The following is a 21,796-nucleotide window of genomic DNA, read 5'->3' as shown; positions in this document are numbered from 1 at the left end:
CTGGGAGTTAGAGAAAAACTTTTGATTGAAGGGAAGATTGTCCAGATTGAATCCAACTGACACTCAAGTTACTCCCATCAGTCTAAAGTGGGGAAAAAATGTGTTTTATTCAAGTGAATAAAATAATTGATTTGTGAGAGAGAAAGACTGAGAAAGAGAAAGTGAGAGAATACTGACGAAAGGCAATTCATTATTTGACAATCCAAGGAGAAGAGTAAAAGCCTGTTGCGTTCACGCAGTCTCTCTGTTCCCTGTTGAGCTCAAAGTACTTAGTGAATGATTCCTCACTCAAGTCTTTGAGGCCATTGGCCTTCTGAAGCCCAACACTCAAGGGTTTGTTACAACAATACTTGGGACTCCTACAAAGTACTTTGGTCAGAGTTATATCTACAGTCTTTTTCAGAGGAACTCAGAGCAAAAGTCTGCCTCTTAAAAAAAAAAAAAAAAATGAAGAGAAACTTTAAAGTGAGACATACAGCATAACTTCAGTTTACAATAGTTTGTGACTAGAACATGCATGTATACCCAAAGGGTTAAACTACTTAAAACAACATCATACAAAACTGGATTGGTGTAACTTTAACCAGTTTTACCCACTGGGTATGACCATTCATTTGAATACTAATTCCGTTTTTGTAAACCATTAACACACATGTTAGAAGGAACAGCAGTAGTAGTAACATTGTTAATGACTGCTGACTCTGAAGATCAGACCCATATCTCACTCCCCTGCCTCCCTCCATCACACCTGCCAGTGTCTGGGTGATAAATCGGGAATTCATCCTGAGAAAGAAGGAGAAAAAGGAGGGGGGACGATCCGCAACGAATCTTAATGACATAGAGACCTACTAACAAGGCTATAACAACACCCCCCCCCACACACACACACACACAGAATGCTGAGGACACCTACTTCATACAGGTCCAGCATCTGGTTGCCCCCCAGGCCACGGGTGGTCTTGACGTTCTCCATGGCCAGGGTGAAGAGGATGCCCCGGGTGTCGGAGAGGTACAGGTTGTATGTGTCGTTCTGGTTCCACTCCTGTACTGCCGCGAACACCTGGTGCTCGTCTGTGCTGACAATGTGGAGGTCCTGGTGACAGCGGATGAGATGGTTGGAGAGGTTTGAGGATTTATAAAGAGATAACGGATCTTATGGGTTGGGGTTGTAACATGCCACTGAGTACGTGTTGGGTGTCACATGATCAGGTCTGGTGTGCGTATTGAATATTTAACACTATAGCTGCCAATGTTCTCCATACAACATATAGTGTCTTTTAACAGCTGCAATAGAAGAGTGAGAGTACACACTATGAGAATACACATCGTTGTGTAGTAGTGCAACAGATATTTTGAGAGCTAAATCCTGTTGTTGAAGGGAGAAAACAAGGGGGGAAATTGTTAGTTACTTCGAATGAAATTGGATTTGTCCCATTCTATGTATACCACAGGTGTAGACTTTACCGTGAAATGCTTACCTACGAGCCCTTTCCCAAAAATGCAGAGTTGAAAAGTAAGAATAAAAAAAGTATTCAATCTGAATAATTGATCTACTGCATGAACTGTGTATCCGGAGGCATGTGTGTATCACTGTAAAAGTGAATGTTGCTTACTTTAGGCAGAGAATATTTCGGCAGTTTGATTTTGAGGAATGGATCCCTCTGGTAGGACACATAGTAGCTGGCCTGTCCTGCTGTAGTAACCTGGAACACATTGAGCCAAGACACTGAGTATTCCCTTTTTGTTCAAGTGTATAATTTGTCCATGCTACAGTACACATCACATGAATTAACTACTTGGATTAATCTAAAAACTTCATAAATGTATCGATCATTACTCATGCTGCAACCCTCACCCAAGTGAACATGCATGACTTTGTTTATGATGTAAAGATATACAGTGGGGCAAAAAAGTATTTAGTCAGCCACCAAATGTGCAAGTTCTCCCACTTAAAAAGATGAGAGGCCTGTAATTTTCATCATAGGTACACTTCAACTATGACAGACAAAATTAGAAAAAAAATCCAGAAAAATCACATTGTAGGATTTTTAATGAATTTATTTGCAAATTATGGTAAATATAAGTATTTGGTCACCTACAAACAAGCAAGATTTCTGGCTCTCACAGACCTGTAACTTCTTCTTTAAGAGGCTCATCTATCCTTCACTCGTTACCTGTATTAATGGCACCTGTTTGAACTTGTTATCAGTAAAAAAGACACCTGTCCACAACCTCAAACAGTCACACTCCAAATTCCACTATGGCCAAGACCAAAGAGCTGTCAAAGGACACCAGGCTGGGAAGACTGAATAAGAAGCTTGGTTTGAAGAAATCAACTGTGGGAGCAATTATTAGGAAATGGAAGACAACAAGACCACTGATAATCTCCCTCGATCTGGGGCTCCACGCAAGATCTCACCCCGTGGGGTGATGATCACAAGAACGGTGAGCAAAAATCCCAGAACCACACGGGGGGACCTAGTGAATGACCTGCAGAGAGCTGGGACCAAAGTAACAAAGCCTACCATCAGTAACACACTACGCCACCAGGGACTCAAATCCTGCATTGCCAGATGTGTCCCCCTGCTTAAGCCAGTACATGTCCAGGCCCGTCTGAAGTTTGCTAGAGAGCATTTGGATGATCAAGAAGAAGATTGGGAGAATGTCATATGGTCAGATGAAACCAAAATATAACTTTTTGGTAAAAACTCAACTTGTCGTGTTTGGAGAACAAAGAATGCTGAGTTGCATCCAAAGAACACCATACCTACTGTGAAGCATGGGGGTGGAAACATCATGCTATGGGGCTGTATTTCTGCAAAGGGACCAGGACGACTGATCCGTGTAAAGGAAAGAATGAATGGGGCCATGTATCGTGAGATTTTTTAGTGAAAACCTCCTTCCATCAGCAAGGGCATTGAAGATGAAACGGGGCTGGGTCTTTCAGCATGACAATGATCCCAAACACACCGCCCGGGCAACGAAGGAGTCGCTTCGTAAGAAGCATTTAAAGGTCCTGGAGTGGCCTAACCAGTCTCCAAATCTCAATCCCATAAAAATGTTGAAAGTCCATGTTTCCCAGCAACAGCCCCAAAACATCACTGCTCTAGAGGAGATCTGCATGGAGGAATGGGCCAAAATACCAGCAACCTTGTGAAGACGTACATAAAACATTTGACCTCTGTCATTGCCAACAAAGGGTATATAAAAAAGTTTTGAGACAAACTTTTATTATTGACCAAACACTTGTTTTCCACCATAATTTGCAAATAAATTCATTAAAAATCATACAGTGTGATTTTCTGGATTTGTTTTCTTCTCATTTTGTCTGTCATAGTTGAAGTGTACCTATGATGAAAATTACAGGCCTCTCTCATCTTTTTAAGTGGGAGAACTTGTACAATTGGTGGCTGACTAAATACTTTTTTTGTCCCACTGTATACTTTATTGTCAGAGGAACATGAGGTTTTTAAATGCCTATTTACAGGTGTTTCTATTGAGAAAATAACAATAAAATCTCCTGGCTAGCATACAGCAGAAACTGCTCCTCTTACATCCTCTCCTGTTGTCGATGCTTTTTGTGGTTTTGGAGGTAGACTTGGGTAAATATCTGGTAAGGACAATCAATAGCCTCATTATTCTCTGTCAAGAGAAATCTTTAACTCTCCCAAGCAATGCTCAGTGGCCTGTCTTAGGAAAGTCATCCTTAATGATACCAGCGCCTCGGCAAGCAAACATTCGAGGTGTTAGCTGCTGTTAGCCTATGCATTACAAACACCACGAGCAGGGAAGAAAGTGCTAGAAACCTGTAATTAGAGCACTGAAATAGCTACTGTAAAATGAACAGTGCAGTTAGATTAACAATAAATTAAGCTTTCTGACAATATTAGATATGTCTATGTCCTGGGAAATTGTCTTGTTACTTACAACCTCCTGCTAATCGCATTAGCCTACGTTAGCTCAACCGTCTTGTGGAAGTGTTTTTTTCAATTTGTTCCAGTCATTGGCAGCAGAGAACTGGAAGGAAAGGTGGCCATAGGCCAGTGAGCTGAGATAAGGCAGATCTTTAACTAGTAAAGACTTATAGATGACCTGGGGTCAGTGGGTTTGGCGATGAATATGTAGTGAGGACCAGCCAACAAGAGCAGTGGTGGGATAGTATATGAGGCTTTGGTGAAAAAACTGATGGCAATGTGATAGACAGCATCCAATTTTCTGAGTAGAGTGTTGGAGGCTATTTTGTAAATTACTTTGCCGAATTCAAGGATCGGAGGTATAGTCCGTTTTACGAGGGTATATTTGACAGCATGAGTGAAGGAGGCTTTGTTGAGAAATAGGAAGCCGATTCTAGATTAGATTTAGTTGCGGGAAGCGATCGGTTGAAGAGCATGCATTTAGTTTTACTAGCATTTAAGAGCAGTTGGAGGCAGGAAGGAATGTTGTTTGGCATTGAAGCTCGTTTGGAGGTTTGTTAACACAGTGTCCAAAGAAGGGCCAGAAGTATACAGAATGGTGTCGTCTGCATAGAGGTGGACCAAAGAATCACCAGCAGCAAGAGCTTCATCATTGATACATACAGAGAAAAGAGTCAGCCCGAGAATTATACCCTGTGGCACCCCCATAGAGACTGTCAGAGGTCCGGACAACAGGCCATCCGATTTGACACACTGAACTCTATTTGAGAAGTAGTTAGTGAACCAGGCAAGGCAGTCATTAGAGTAACCAAGGCTGTTGAGTCTGCCGATAAGACTACGGTGATTGACAGAGTCGAAAGCCTTGGCCAGATGAAGACGGCTGCACAGTACTGTCTTTAATCAAGAATTCATCCACAAAACAAGCTGCTGGCTTTCTGGGTTGGAAATGGGGGAGGTGAAATAGGATCATTATTATATTACAGAACTAATCAGGCCTCTTAGTGTGCTTCTAAGTGCACTTCAATTGGAGGGAGGGAGGGAGGGAGGGAGGGAGGGAGGGAGGGAGGGAGGGAGGGAGGGAGGGAGGGAGGGAGGGAGGGGGAGGGAGGGAGGGAGGGAGGGAGTTTTGAACTGAAAAAGATATTTGGATGATTGATTTTTCCTTACCAACTTTCATAGAATTCATTCAATTGTGACGCAACGCGAGAAAAATTGAAGATGCGGTCGGAGGATTAGGTTGAGTATTTGTGGGTTTAATTAGGGAAACGTATGAGTGTGGTCAAACATAGTTGAGGGATCTCTTAGACCACAGAACTTCTTTTTTGGTAGTTCAGTCTTGTCCTGTCGCTGCAACTCCCGTACAGACTCAGGAGATGCGAAGGTTGAGAGCCATGCGTCCTCTGAAACATGACCCTGCCAAGCCGCACTGCTTCTTGACACACTGCAGCTTAACCCGGAAGCCAGCCACACCACTGTTTCTGGAAACGCCGCACAACTGGCGGATTAAGTCAGCGTGCAGGCACCTGGCCCACCTCCAGGAGTTGCTAGAGCGCAATGGGACAAGGAAATCCGCCTCATGGTTCTCTCAGACACAGCCGGGAGTGACACAGCCCGGGATCGAACCCGTGTCTGTCGTGACGCCTCATGCACTGCAAGACACTAGAAATCTTAATTTCCATTATTCTGGCAGAATGAAGCCAATCATGTGTAGAACCTGTATTTTACCTGAAAATGTGACTTGACTTTGAAGAGGTCTTGGCCCTGCGTGGGCTGTAACAAGACGCCAGAGTTTTTCAAAGGCATCAGGTTTAGGGCTGGAAGTTTTTCCGGAACTCCTGACATAGAATACTAGAGCCTAGAATTTTCCTGGTCAGCCCCTTTCTCAAGGGAAAACTCTTGGCTCTAATTGAAATAGTTAGGACCAGGAATTTTCCCTGACCATGTGACCTGACCTGGAAAACCTTCTGGCCCTAACTCATGTTCTAATAGAAATACAGCCTTTGGAGTTAAATTTGGATGCATTTTTTTTGTACTTGACTGGATTGGATTGGAAGGATAATTATTCATACTCCTGCATTGTCTTGGCTGTGTGCTTAAGGTTTTTGTCCTATTGGAGGTGAACCTTCGCCCCCCTTCTGAGGCTCTGGAGCAGGTTTTCCCTCTATCCTGACTAGTCTACCTGCCGCTGAGAAACATCCCCACAGAATGATGCTGCCGCCACCATGCTTCACCATAGGGACGTGCCAGGGTTCCTCGAGACGTGACGCTTGGCATTCAGGCCAGATTTTCTTGTTTCTCATGTTCTGAGAGTCCTTTAGGTGTATTCTGGCAAACTCAAAGCGGGCTGCCATGTGCCTTTGACTGTGGAGTGGCTTCCGTCAGGCCACTCTAATATAAAGGCCTGGTTGGTGGAGTGCTGTATAGATGGTTGTCCTTCTGGAAGGTTTTCCCATCTCCACAGAGGAACACTGGGGCTCTGTCAGAGTGACCATCAGGTTCTTGGTCACCTCCCTCACCAAGGTCTTTCTCCCCCGATTGCTCAGTTTGGCCGGGCGGCCAGTTCTAAGAAGAGTTTGGTGGTTCCAAACTTCCTCCATTTAAGGATGATGGAGGCCACTGTATTCTTGGGGACCTTCAATGCTGCAGACATTTTTTGGTACTTTTCCCCAGACCTGTGCCTCAACACAATCCTGTCTCGGAGCTCTACGGATTACTGACCTCACTGATTATTTTTTGCTCTGACATGCACTGTCAACTGTAGGACCTTATAGAGACAGGTGTGTGCCTTTCCAAATCATGTCCAATCAATTGAATTTACGACAGGTGGAGTCCAATCAAGTTGTAGAAACATCTCAATGATGATCAATAAAAACAGGATGCACCTGAGCCGATGTCGAGTCTCATGGCAAAGGGTCTGAATACGTATGTGTTTAAGTTATCTGTTTTTGTTTTTTTATACATTTTCAAATACAATTTAAAACCTGTTTTCGCTTTGTGATTATGGGTTATGGTGTGTAGATTGATCAGGGAAAAAATGATTTAATACATTTTAGGATAATGCTGTAACGTACCAAAATGTGGCAAAATCAACAATTATCAATGGTCCCCAAATCTATCCTAATCAAGAACATACTGCCGTTAATACAATGTATCAACATAACAATTAATCTTAAATATTAATATTTATCATACCATTTTCTCAAACCTGCGGATCAACCAGTTGTTGCATGCGGTGCTGTAAAATATGCAAATCCCCTCCCAGTCCTAGCCAAACCAAGTTGTGCGTAACACATAACAAATGCCCATAATATTGAATGCTAACGATGCTTATCCTATGCAATGCATCATGGTCTAGATACAATATGGTACAATATATTATTCTCAGACAGAGCATTACCTGAATAAACATATAGTCATCTTGGACCACCAGTGAGCTGATGTCGATGTACCCAGGGAAGGGGTAGTTTCTGTTGGCCTCTGAGCAAGTGAGAGCCTGGCATGTTACATACTGTATACCTGCCAGATGAGGAGATCGTGGAAAATTACATAATTAGTCATTCTATCCTGTGTTTTAGTGCATAAGAATAGTCTCTTTTTACATGCTAGTGTGTTTCTAACCTGATACAAACTTGTCTTTGTGTGACTTCGCCATAAGACTGGGCGTATAACGTAAGATCCATATGGGTGCGAACACAGCATGTTGCATCCTGTGGGTTTACTATCTACAGGAAGTCACTTGTACAGAAACTTGCAGAGAGGAGCACATTATAGAGTTTGCTGTTGTGAATGCAGTTAGACGGTTGAGCCCTCGGGCTGTCAACCTTGTGCTATCTAAATCTGCACAGACAACTAATTGCCTTTTTACACACTATCTGCTGACTGCCACGTGTACAAAAAGGATGTACCTCTGTATAAAAGCTGGGACCGGACACTGTTCGTTGGGCCTCAACTGCAACAACTGTTGAAGTGCATAGTGTGCTGCTCCATTGTTGTAGATCTTATAGTAAGGTTGTTTTGAAGAATACAGAGTCTCTCTCCTTTTGGTTAGAATTTCCACCACAGGATCAGGCCACCTATTCTCGGGAAGGTGAGGATGCCTGGAAACCGAGGCTATATGTCTGTATGAATTGAACTCGAGGGAACTTTTGCATGGTTTGTGATTGACATGCAATAGAGGAGACAGCATTACACTTGTGAAAATATACTGACTGTGTATGTATATAATTGTAATTTGACCAGTATGTTGTGATTTGCATTCTATAATGGTGATTGGTTCATACATGCAATACGTGAAGTTGTAGATTTGTCACTATTCAACATGATCAACTATGATCATTCTCTGTGTACAGAAAACAAAACTCTCTCTGATTCTGGGACTCTAACAACAGCAGCAGCACATAGCTAGAATAAATAATCTCACAATTTCCCCTATGGATGACCTTGGGTGGCATTGCCGTGGCAAGTTATAGAGCTGACACTCCCAGGGTGAGAGGGATAAGAGGGAAAGGCCATATTAATCAAGTATCATGCACTGCATTTATCAGTGGGGTAAATCCACTGTCTCTCCCCTGGGACACAACGCTCTAAAACCAGGGTGGAATTTATTCCTTGACAGACTCTCACTCTCTTCTATCGTTTGAGGGCTGATAATTGGACTGCAAATGTGGGAGCATTTCTCTGCAGTGGGTTACAGAGAGAGAGAAAGAAAAAGAGAGGTGTGTGTGTGTGTGTGTGTGTGTGTGTGTGTGTGTGTGTGTGTGTGTGTGTGTGTGTGTGTGTGTGTGTGTGTGTGTGTGTGTGTGTGTGTGTGTGTGTGTGTGTGTGTGTGTGTGTGTGTGTGTGTGTGTGTGTGTGTGTGTGTGTGTGTGTGTGTGTGTGTGTGTGTGTGTGCTACTCACGTCCATTGGGGGTGTGTGCTTCCATGTGAACCAGATCTGACTCCTTGTCTAGACCCGTTACAGACCTGGATTAAAGAAGAGGAGAGAAGGAAGGAGGAAGATGATGGAGGGGTAAAGTAAAGGGAAGAAGAGGAGGGAAGACAGAGAGAAGAAGAGGAGAGGAGAAGAGGAGATGGGAAATTAAGGAGGGAAGAAGAGGAGAGGAGGAAAAGTGGAGAGGAGGAGAAGAGGAGGGAAGAGGAGGAGAGGAGGAGGGAAGAGAAGGAGGGAAAAAGACAATAAACAGAAGATGAGTCTCAGCAGAGGTTTTCCCCACTCCATATTTAGAAGTCTCATGTAAGTGTTGTCTCAACATTGATGGCAATAAAATAGCAATACAATCCCATGTGAGGACATTCTCCCCAGGGATGTGTGACAAAATGTCACATTACCCTTAGCAACCCGCACAGAAACAACCAGATGCTGTGGGTTTGTTATTTTACCAAAAAGTGGTATCTGTCACAAAAGTGTAAATACACAACAACCTACATATGGTATTTATATTGTCCAGCACTGTACAACGGCAAGGCTGTGCCCCATAATTAAAGTTAGAATCACCAAACTGTATTATATAATTGTATTGGGTATAGTGGACGAACTAGAAAATATTGTTTTTGTTAAGTAGGCAAGTCAGTTTAGAACAAATTCTTATTTACAATGACAGCCTAGGAACTGCCTTGTTCAGAATGACAGATTTTTACCTTGTTCTGTTCGGGGATTAGATCTCGCAACCTTTCAGTTACTGGCCCAAAGCTCAAACCACTAGGCTACCTAGATGATTTATGCAAGTTGCTGTGGGCAAAGCTGTCAGCAGCTCGACATTTACACACACACACACACACACACACACACACACACACACACACACACACACACACACACACACACACACACACACACACACACACACACACACACACACACACACACACACACACACACACACACACACACACACACACACACACACACACACACACACACACACACACACACACACACACACACACACACACACAGCATCCCCTACATCTCTAGGAAGGAAAGCAATGAGGCAGAATAAATTCTGAGCTACATTTGTGATGAGTGTGTACTTCCGCAGAATGGGGAGGGCCGACGTGATTAGATGAGAGGCGATTATTACACAGTATCTTCCTATTTTATGAATGCACAGCACGTATGGATAACCCCTAATGAAAAAGTAAGGATTGTTAAGATGAACCAGAATGTGACATGTGAGAGGCAGAATGTGAAATGGTGACACTGTGGATGTAGATTTATCACAGTCCAATCATATCAACAGTGGAAATGAGCCGAATGGTACACAGAATTTCCCACCAGCAACACTCAGTCATTCAGATATCTTGTTGAAACGTATTATCAATATCCTTCACAGACTCTTGCATTGCAGAAAGCAAACAACATGTTCCACACACTGCTAGTGATGCTCCAATACAGTTTGTGAGGAGAGTCTGAGTAAACAAAGGAAAAGATCAGAACAACAGAGAGGATGAGAGGAAGCGAAAGATGATGAGAAGAAAGAAGACAAGCGAATGACTCACCAGTAGAACCTGTTCACATGCTCATGAACCAGCTGCCATTTTCTCCCAAAGTCCATGGAGGTGTACAACTGTGATGAAGAACATAAAAAGAGAAAGAAAAGAGAAATAGAGAACATGTCAGTCTACTTAAAACAAGACAGAGAGTAAAGTGACAGTGGGCTTGAGTCATGGCAGGATAATGCGCGGGAAGAGCGTACCCAGGGCAATAAAGCGTGACACGTTAGATAGTCTGACATTACCTTAAACTGACATCATCATTATAACTCAGACCATTCATGTTAACATATAGGCTCCCAAATTACATATAGGCCCTATCCTGTTTCCTTTTCCAATTTTAAATTAGCACGAGGTATAGATAAAGCACTTCAAGTCCAATATGTTCGCTGCAAAATAGGTTCAACATTATAGTTTGCTTTTCCTCAAACATCAAAACCTTTGGTGGATTCTTGGTGACCAAATGAAGTGGAGTGCTTATACAGTATATCAAGTTTTGTATCAAACAAATGGAAACCAACGCCTATAGAGGAAGAATACAAATCCAGAATGCTACTGTAAATTAAGAACATCCCAAAATAAATATATTGCCCTGTTGACGATCAGGTGTAGTACTGCAAAAGTCCTAATTTAATTTAATAATTATATTTTCCACTTCCTGGGTGCATAATGACAGGATGCATTTTGTTCCATTACACTGATTGATGCTACTGATGTTGCTTCCTGCTGGCTGTTTGTATTGTTATTTTAGTCCTACAGACAGAGTCAGTGGCCCCAGTCACCCAAGTCCTTAGACCGTTTTCTCTGATATCGCACAGGACTAAAAGGCTCCTGAACAGCTTCTACACCCAAGCCATAAGACTGCTGAACTATTAATCAAATGGCCACCGAACTATTTACATTGACACCCCCCCTACATTGTACACTGCTGCTACTCGCTATTAATTTTTTAGTAACTTCACCCCTGTACATGTACAAATTCCCTCGACTAACCTGTACCCCCGCACATTGACTCGGTACCGGTACCCACCGTATGATTTCATTGTGTTACTTTATCTTATTTTTTACTTTAGTTTATTTGGTAAATGTTTTCTTAACCAACAGTGCAGTTCAAAGAAGGGTTAAGCATTTCAGAGCTAGGTCTACACTTGTTGTATTTGGCGCATGTGACAAATAAAGTTTGATATGATTTGATAGCTGTAAACGTTCTCACTAGCTGGCTTCAGACAATATAAAAGCTGTTGTCTGGAAAAAAGGCCTGTATAAGATCTTTGAGCCTTGACTGTGATTCAGACTGCTGGATGCCCACACTTCGGGGCCGCAACGCACCATATGCATCAGCTATAATGTTTGTACATAAGGTTCTGTGTTTTCCCTTAATCTACATTAGAATAAATTATTCTTTAGATGAAGACACAAAACACATGCTGTGCGACGCCCTCATGCCCTTTTGATGTTTTTGTTCTTGTACATAATCAGATGTTTTCGGTAGTCTGCTTGACATGTTCTCAAAAGCTTGCATTTTTTACCTACCTAGTTTAGGCACAATCATGACTCTCTTTTTCCGTCTCTCCTTTCCTGGTAAACCACATGTTCTACTTTTAAAATTCTGCAGTTGGTGTCAGCATTTTGCATTTTAAAGTACACAGATAAACAAGCCTCAGAACACAATGACGTACGTGCCGCCATATAGATTGAAATTGAAATCATCCGTCAACATGAATAGATGAGTGGAACCAACAAATGTTATCCTCAATCCTTCAACCACCATTTAGACAGGTTTCCCAGCACAGCTCTTCCTCTCTCAGTCTCTTGGCTATCGACGGGCAGCCTCATCAGTGACTCTGGATCCTGCAGGTGTTTTGATTTATTGACGTGACTGGAAAACTATGAAGCTCACTTTGTGACAGCTCTGAGTTTTAGAATAAAAATGTCATTGGCCTGATCAATGAGTGCAGCTTGAGCTCAGCCAGTGGCATTTTATGTCACTGTCCAGAGTGATAAGAGACTTGCCCGGCCTAACTACCGGCTGCCTGGCTCAGCCTGCCTGCCACCACAGACTGCTATTGGGAGGAACATGGCTCCGCCTGCCTGCCACATGCAGGATCCTAATAAGGTGGAACATGGCTTGGAACTGCTATTTATTTACTGATGGTTTAACTATAGGATCAGATCTGGTACCAAGCCAGTGATAAATAACAGGATGATCCTGATGATGCCAGTTACTATTGTGTGTGTGCATAACAATTGGTTTGCATGTAGTAAATATGGATAAGTTGTATCTGGTCTGTTTGATGATTGTTGGCCTCGAAGTTGAATGTCAGATTTCCGCTCTGATAAAGGCAGAACATTATCATGGAGTTTTTGACTGGAGTCTCTGACAATGTTTTGGGCTTTTCTCTGACATAAGTTGGTGATGCAACCGGTCAGGATGCACTCGATGGTGCAGCTGTAGAAGTGGAGAGCTATAGAGCTGTAGATCTGGAGACCCATGCCAAGTCTCCTGAGCTGTAAAATGTATTGTCATGCCCTCTTCACATCTGTCTTGGTGTGTTTGGACCATGATAGTTCATTGGTGATGTGGACACCTAGGAACTTGAAACTCTCGACCCGATCCACTACAGCCCCGTCGATGTTAACCGGTTAAGACTCTAGGGGCAGTATTTCATTTTTGGATAAAAAGACGTGCCCGTTTTTAGCGCAATATTTTGTCACGAAAAGATGCTCGACTATGCTTGGAATTGATAGTTTTGGAAAGAAGACACTCTGACGTTTCCAGAACTGCAAAGATTTTTACTGTGAGTGCCTTAGAACAAAACCTACAGGCAAAACCAAGATGTTTGAGCGACCAGGAAATCAACAGGATTTCTGATGGCACGTTTTCCATGATCGCCTTATATGGCTGTGAATGCGACAGGAATGAACGGACACTTCCTATCGTTTCCCCAAGGTGTCTGCAGCATTGTGACGTATTTGTAGGCATATCATTGGAAGATTGACCATAAGAGACTACATTTACCAGGGGTCCCGCACGGTGTCTGCGTGGAAATTGGTGCGCAAAAGTCACCTACCAGTATTTTTCCATCCGAATCTGATAACAATGCAGGCTTCCAGGAATGGCATTTCAATGAAGAGATATATGACAAAACACCTTGAGGATGGATTCAAACAACGTTTTCCATGTTTCAGTCGATATTATGGAGTTAATTCGGAAAAAGTTTGACGTGTAGGTGACTGAATTTTCGGTTAGTTTCGGTAGCCAAATGCATAGTAACAAAACGGAACGTTGTGTCCTACACAAGCATCTTTCAGGAAAAACTGGACATCTGCTATGTAACTGAGAGTCTCCTCATTGAAACATCTGAAGTTCTTCAAAGGTAAATTATTTTATTTGATCCCTTTGCTGGTTTTTGTGAATATGTTGCGTGCTAAATGCTAACGCTAAATACTAAGCTAGCTATCACCACTCTTACACAAATTATTGATTTTCTCTGGTTCTAAAGCATATTTTGAAAATCTGAGACGACAGGATTGTTAAGAAAAGGATAAGCTTGAGGATAGGCATATTTATTTCATTTCATTTGCGATTTTTAGAAATCGCTAACGTTGCGTTATGGTAATGAGCTTGAGGCTATGATTACGCTACCGAATACGGTGTGGGTAGGACTAACAGGTTAATGGGGGACTGTTCATCCCGCCCTTCCTACAGTCCACGATCAGCTCCTTTGTAATGCTCACACTGAGGGAGTGGTTGTTGTCCTGGCACCACACTGTCAGGTCGCTGACCTCCTCTCTATAGGCTGTCTCATCGTTGTCAGTGTGTCATCAGCAAACTTAATGATGGTGTTGGAACTGTGTTTGGCATGCAGTCGTGGGTGAACAGGGAGTACAGGATGGGACTAAGTACACACCCCTGAGGGGCCCCAGTGTTGAGGATCAGCGTGGCAGACGTGTTGTTGCCTACCCTTAGCACTTGGGGGTGGCCCGTCAAGAAGTCCAGGATCCAGTTGCAGAGGGAAGTGTTTAGTCCTTAGTTTAGTAATGAGCTTCGTGGATACTATGGTGTTGAATGCTGAGCTGTAGTCACATGAACAGCATTCTCACATAGGTGTTCCTGTTGTCCAGGTGGAAAAGGGCCGTGTGAAGTGTGATTGAGATTGCGCCATCTGTGGATCTGTTGGGGCGGTATGCGAATTGGAGTGGGTTTAGGGTATCCAGGAAGATGCTGTTGATGTGAGCTAAGACCAGCTTTTCAAAGCACTTCATGGCTACTGACATGAGTGCTACGGGGCATTAATCATTTAGGCAGGTTACCTTCACTTCCTTAGGCACAGGGACTATGGTGGTCTGCTTGAAAAATGTAGTTATTACAGACACGGTCAGGGAGAGGTTGAAGATGTCAGTGACAGTGTAGACACTTTCCAGTTGGTCAGCGCATATTTTGAGTACATGTTGACTTGTTTAAAGGTCTTGCTCACATCGGCTACTGAGAGAATCATCACACATTCAGCCAGAACAGCTGCTGCTCTTGTGCATGCTTCAGTGTTGCTTGCCTCGAAGTGAGCATAATAGGCATTTAGCTCGTCTGTTAGGCTTGCGTCACTGGGCAGCTTGTGTCTGGGTTTCCCTTTGTAGTCTGTAATAGTTTTCAAGCCCTGCCACATCTGACGAGCGTCAGAGCCGGTGTAATAGGATTCAATCTTAATCCTGTATTGACGCTTTGCTTGTTTGATGGTTCGTCTGAGGGCATAGCAGGATTTCTGATAATCGTCTGGATGAATGTCCAGCTCCTTGAAAGTGGCATCTCTAGCCTTTAGCTCGATGCAGATGTTACCTGTACTCCATGGCTTCTGGTTGGGATATGTACGCACGGTCACTGTGGGGATGACGTCATCGATGCCCTTATTGATGAAGCCAATGACTGAGGTGGTATACTACTCAATGCCATTGGATGAATCCCAGAGCATATTCCAGTCTGTGCTAGCAAAACAGCCCTGTAGCGTAGCGTCCGCGTCATCTGACTATTTCCGTATTGAGTCACTGGTACTTCCTGCTTTAGTTTTGGCTTGTAAGCAGGAATCAGATTTGCCAAATGGATGGCGGGGGAGAGCTTTGTATGTATCTCTGTGTGTGGAGTAAAGGTGGTGGAGAGTTTTTTTTTTCTCTGGTTGCACAGAAATTTGGTAAAACGTATTTAAGTTTGCCTGCATTAAAGTCCCCCTCCACTTGGAGCGCCGCCTCTGGATTAGCATTTTATTGTTTGCTTAGGGCCGTATACAGTTGTTTGAGTGCGGTCTTAGTGCCAGCATCGGTCTGTGGTGGTAAATAGACGGCTATGAATAATATACAGTGGGGCAAAAAAGTATTTAGTCAGCCACCAATTGTGCAAGTTCTCCCACTTAAAAAGATGAGAGAGGCCTGTAATTTTCATCATAGGTACACTTCAACTATGACAGACAAAATGAGAAAAAAAATGCAGAAAATCAAATTTTTATGAATTTATTTGCAAATTATGGTGGAATGTCCCGTTGGTAGGATAATATTTTTCCAATGATTGCACGTTGGTCAATAGAGCAGATGGCAATGGGAGTTTACTCGCTCGCCTACGGATTCTCAGAAGCAGCCCGACCTCCACCCCCTTTTTCTCCGTCTTTTATTCATGCAAATGACAGATGGCAATGGGAGTTCATTCTTTAAAAGTAACTTCCTCACCATTTTAGATAAGCATGCTCCGTTCAAAAAATGCAGAACTAAGAACAGATACAGCCCTTGGTTCACTCCAGACCTGACTGCCCTCGACCAGCACAAAAACATCCTGTGGCGGACTGCAATAGCATCGAACAGTCCCCGCGATATGCAACTGTTCAGGGAAGTCAGGAACCAATACACACAGTCAGTCAGGAAAGCTAAGGCCAGCTTCTTCAGGCAGAATTTTGCATCCTGTAGCTCCAACTCCAAAAAGTTCTGGGACACTGTGAAGTCCATGGAGAACAAGAGCACCTCCTGCCAGCTGCACACTGCACTGAGGGTAGGTAACACGGTCACCACTGATAAATCCATGATTATCGAAAACTTCAACAAGCATTTCTCAACGGCTGGCCATGCCTTCCGCCTGGCTACTCCAATCTCGGCCAACAGCCCCCCCCCCCCGCAGCTACTCGCCCAAGCCTCTCCAGGTTCTCCTTTACCCAAATCCAGATAGCAGATGTTCTGAAAGAGCTGCAAAACCTGGACCCATACAAATCAGCTGGGCTTGACAATCTGGACCCTCTATTTCTGAAACTATCTGCCGCCATTGTCGCAACCCCTATTACCAACCTGTTCAACCTCTCTTTCATATCGTCTGAGATCCCCAAGGACTGGAAAGCTGCCGCAGTCATCCCCCTCTTTAAAGAGGGAGACACCCTGGACCCAAACTGTTACAGACCTATATCCATCCTGCCCTGCCTATCTAAGGTCTTCGAAAGCCAAGTCAACAAACAGGTCACTGACCATCTCGAATCCCACCGTACCTTATACGCTGTGCAATCTGGTTTCCGAGCCGGTCACGGGTGCACCTCAGCCACGCTCAAGGTACTAAACGATATCATAACCGCCATCGATAAAAGACAGTACTGTGCAGCCGTCTTCATTGACCTTGCCAAGGCTTTCGACTCGGTCAATCACCATATTCTTATCGGCAGACTCAGTAGCCTCGGTTTTTCGGATGACTGCCTTGCCTGGTTCACCAATTACTTTGCAGACAGAGTTCAGTGTGTCAAATCGGAGGGCATGCTGTCCGGTCCTCTGGAAGACTCTATGGGGGTGCCACAGGGTTCCATCCTCGGGCCGACTCTTTTTTCTGTATATATCAATGATGTTGCTCTTGCTGCGGGCGATTCCCTGATCCACCTCTACGCAGACGACACCATTCTATATACTTCCGGCCCGTCCTTGGACACTGTGCTATCTAACCTCCAAACGAGCTTCAATACCATACAACACTCCTTCCGTGGCCTCCAACTGCTCTTAAACGCTAGTAAAACCAAATGCATGCTTTTCAACCGTTCACTGCCTGCACCCACACGCCTGACCAGCATCACCACCCTGGATGGTTCCAACCTTGAATATGTGGTCATCTATAAGTACCTAGGTGTCTGGCTAGACTGTAAACTCTCCTTCCAGACTCATATCAAACATCTCCAATCGAAAATCAAATCAAGAGTCGGCTTTCTATTCCGCAACAAAGCCTCCTTCACTCACGCCGCCAAATTTACCCTAGTTAAACTGACTATCCTACCGATCCTCGGCTTCGGCGATGTAATCTACAAAAATGCTTCCAACACTCTACTCAGCAAACTGGATGCAGTTTATCACAGTGCCATCCGTTTTGTCACTAAAGCACCTTATACCACCCACCACTGCGACTTGTACGCTCTAGTCGGCTGGCCCTCGCTACATATTCGTCGCCAGACCCACTGGCTCCAGGTCATCTACAAATCCATGCTAGGTAAAGCTCCGCCTTATCTCAGTTCACTGGTTACGATGGCAACACCCATCCATAGCACGCGCTCCAGCAGGTGTATCTCACTGATCATCCCTAAAGCCAACACCTCATTTGGCCGCCTTTCGTTACAGTTCTCTGCTGCCTGTGACTGGAACGAATTGCAAAAATCGTTGAAGTTGGAGACTGTTATCTCCCTCACCAACTTCAAACATCTGCTATCTGAGCAGCTAACCGATCGCTGCAGCTGTACATAGTCTATCGGCAAATAGCCCACCCATTTTTACCTACCTCATCCCCATACTGTTTTTATTTATTTACTTTTCTGCTCTTTTGCACACCAATATCTCTCTACCTGTACATGACCATCTGATCATTTATCATCACTCCAGTGTTAATCTGCGAAATTGTAATTATTCGCCTACCTCATGCCTTTTGCACACAATGTATATAGACTCCACTTTTTTTTCCTATTGTGTTATTGACTTGTTAATTGTTTACTCCATATGTGTAACTCTGTGTTGTCTGCTCACACTGCTATGCTTTATCTTGGCCAGGTCGCAGTTGCAAATGAGAACTTGTTCTCAACTAATCTCCATGGTTAAATAAAGGTGAAATCATTTTTTTTTTTAAAGCAGTATATCCTTCTCGCCAGACTCATAAAAGGAAATAGCTTCTTCCAGTACGAGGTGAGTAATCGTTGTTCTGATGTCCAGAAGTTATTTTTGGTCATTGTGTACAAAATAAGTTTAAAAATAAGTTACAAACAATGCAAAAAAATACAAATTGCACAGTTGGTTAGGAGTATGTAGAAGGTCAGCCATCCTCTCCAGCGCCTTCTTCAATCTTATGCCTTTGTCATTAAGGGAAGGAATAAATGGGCTTTATTTTACCATTGTCCATATGACTGATATCATTTAGATAAAAATATTCAATGTCATATCTGGAGGTGATTTGTTTTATGAGTGAACATGAGCATATTTCTGTGACTGATACATCAAAAGCTGTAAGTCATGTATCCACAAGGTAAAGTTCATCACCTCTTAGCACAGTGTATGACAGTCTATTGGCCAGTTTGGCAGTGTCTTGACAAGTCTGACAGTCTCTTGGCCAGTCAGACATTGCCTTGGCCAATATGACAGTGTCTTGGCAAGTCTGAAATTGTATTGGCCAGTCTGATAGTGTTTTCACCAGTCTGACAGTGTCTTGGACACAATGACAGTGTCTTGGCCAAAGTGAACCTGTATAAAAGCTGTACTACTGTATACAGTATGTGGTCAATCTTGACAGCCATCCCTTCAACATGGTCTCTTTTAGTAGCTGTACATAGATACAGTACATTATTTCACCAACACATGCTTTTGAACACTGTACTATCACTACCTATTCATTATGGTAGTGGATATGATGTGATGACTAAGATGACTGTCATTCTGTCCGTCATGTCTGGATCCTGATTGACAGAGGAAACAGAGTGGCATCATTTGACAACAGTCTGGGTCTTGTGAATGTTTAGCCTACTGTGAGCTCTGGATGAGCCCTGGGCTAAAATGGCAGTCATTTGCAAGGCAGATAGCAGAATGTGTTTGACTTGTGCTTCATATTAGTAACAGGACACTACATTTACAGTGTGCTACAGGGCAACTCATATTTATTAACTTTACACAGAAGCAGATCAAGTATAGAAGGAACTAAAATGGGATTTCAAGCTAATAGTATCAGGGATTGTCATGTTGGTGCCATACTTCAGGCTACATAAGTGAGTTGAAGCCTGAACAATACTTTACAATATGTGACTCGTTTCAAGAAACTTGGCGTATGTCGCGCATCACTACTTCACAGGAGCAGTATTTGAACGTAAACCTTTTTTATCAAAATATTTTTGGCAGAAATGCCTTCCGGAACATGTGAACTTTCATGTGCAAACTTGTATGCCATCTGTAAATCCAAATAAAATAGTTAAATTACAAGCCAAGTTGGTTTTGCCATGGAAAAAGTCAGCAACCTTCCCGCTAGCCATGATTAACTGAGATAATGAGTGGGCTGGACATGCAGAGAGATGAGTTTGAATTGGTCTGTCCTGTAGCAGGCTTCTGCCTATAATATGAGCACGACAGTATGTGTAGGTAATCCTTTCTAATGTGGCTTTTTTGAAAGATATCAGATAGTAGAGCTGCTTAAGTGCTGCTCTCCACTTTCTAGAGGACCGAGTTTTAGAATCAGTGGAATTAGATTTGATAGCTAAGGAAATTGAGAAATTCTGGCGTTTGATTGCAAATATGCAGACGGAGTCGAAACGAGAACACAGAAGGCTCCGGATTACATCTTCAAACTAAGGGCAACCATAGCAACCGTGACAAAGAGGGGGAGAAGCGTCAATCCATGTACATGGGTAAGAGAGTGTAGCTAGCTACATTTTCAGATATTACACATTTCAAATTTTGTCAGCAAGTCGTTTTCATTTAAAGTTAAAGTGTGCTGTTAGCTAACTAGCTAATGTTAGCTGGCTGGCTAGCTATCTAACATTACATGTATGATCTGTGTAGTAATATTATTTGTATCTCAGAGCCATTTGCATTGCTAGTTATAACCAAATGTTAGCTAGCTAACATTGAACCTCATTGGTTAGCTACCTGCAGATTCATGCAGGGTAGTAATGTCATGAGTTGGGATTATGGTTAATTGTTTAGCCAGCTAGCTACCTGTCCAAACAAAAGACTCCACTATGCAAGTAACCATTTCAATAGAATGTTTATGATGTCACTGCGACAACTGTTGATAGATGTAGCTGGTAAATTCGCTCTGGCTATCTACTCCGATTTCAGAGCACTCTCATCTGTGTGTTCCAGAGCACAGAATAGCTGACAAATTTATGACCATTCAACACTCATTGAATATGGCTGGTGTCAGTAAACATTGGCAAAAAAATGTTTTATTGTTACAGCAGCACAGTTGCAGTCACCAAAACTCTGGATAGCATAAAAAGTGCCTAACCAGCTTTCCTAGGGCGAGTAAAATGGTCCGAGTGAGCTGTTTGTGTCTGGAAGTAGCTAGCAAGCTAGCCAACGGTAGCCAGTTAGCTTTGGTGATTGACCGCTGTTGTTAGTTCAGAACTCTTGGATCATCCCTACTTTTCAGCCAGAGTGTCCAGTGTGCTCTCCGAGAGCAAAATGCCCTGAATTTACAAACGGACAATCTGACAACACTCTGAGTTTACAACGTTCTGAGTTTACGAACGCCCAGAGCACACTCGCCCAGAGCACACACTTAAATTTAGAAACACACCTGTTGTATAAACCAGCCATTAGTCTTGAAATCTTTTGTTGTTTAGCACACAGCCTCACATGTGAATCCTTAAAGAGATGGTTGGAGCTAAAGCTTAAAAGGGTGTGAACAGTGCTGAATGGATGTAGACAAAGAAAGGTTCTCCAGTAGGTACAAAAAGATTCAAGGGCCATTTTCTCAAAAGTGAGGTTACAAGTGTATCACCTTTCAAAGCAGAATTACTTTCCCAATGTTCCTCTGTAGTCTATGATGTACCATTTTCTAGGTCTGAGTCTCTACTTTTAAGCAATGTAAAAAACACAATTTCAAATGTTGCTACATAAGACCGAATCGAACCGGTTGGTCACATATGCTGCAGGGCAACAATCAACTGTACGTGTTTGATTGACTTCATAGAGTAGGAGATCACTTTTAGAAGGATCTAAAATTGGATTTCAAGCCAATAGTATTTGATTGTTACGTTTGATGGTGCCGTACTTTAGGCTACATACTTCAGTTGTTTTTGGGTTTCATTAAACTTTAGCTATTAAACTTAAATATTTTTTTCACTAATGTTCTTGCTCCTGTGGTCAAAGATATGTAGGAAAAACAAGACTGTAGTCACAGAAAGGTTATCTGAGG

At 43.0% G+C, this 21,796-nt stretch overlaps 1 protein-coding gene across 1 annotated transcript in view; it reads right to left on the bottom strand.

Annotated features, from left to right (window-relative positions):
* The window catches only part of LOC124003913 (VPS10 domain-containing receptor SorCS3-like), a 217,583-nt gene that overhangs the window by 44,607 nt on the left and 151,180 nt on the right, over positions 1-21,796 (bottom strand). The window contains exons 5-9 of the mRNA XM_046312563.1: positions 10,414-10,481; positions 8,813-8,877; positions 7,312-7,430; positions 1,614-1,703; positions 914-1,093 (exon numbers count right to left, since the gene is read on the bottom strand). Of these exons, the coding sequence (XP_046168519.1) occupies positions 914-1,093; positions 1,614-1,703; positions 7,312-7,430; positions 8,813-8,877; positions 10,414-10,481 (522 nt within the window). The remainder of the gene's footprint in view (positions 1-913; positions 1,094-1,613; positions 1,704-7,311; positions 7,431-8,812; positions 8,878-10,413; positions 10,482-21,796) is intronic.

Source organism: Oncorhynchus gorbuscha, linkage group LG18 (assembly GCF_021184085.1).
Source record: "Oncorhynchus gorbuscha isolate QuinsamMale2020 ecotype Even-year linkage group LG18, OgorEven_v1.0, whole genome shotgun sequence".
NCBI lineage: Eukaryota > Metazoa > Chordata > Actinopteri > Salmoniformes > Salmonidae > Oncorhynchus > Oncorhynchus gorbuscha.
The sequence above is the reverse complement of the archived record's forward strand: the minus strand, read 5'-3'. Positions and strand labels throughout refer to the sequence as shown.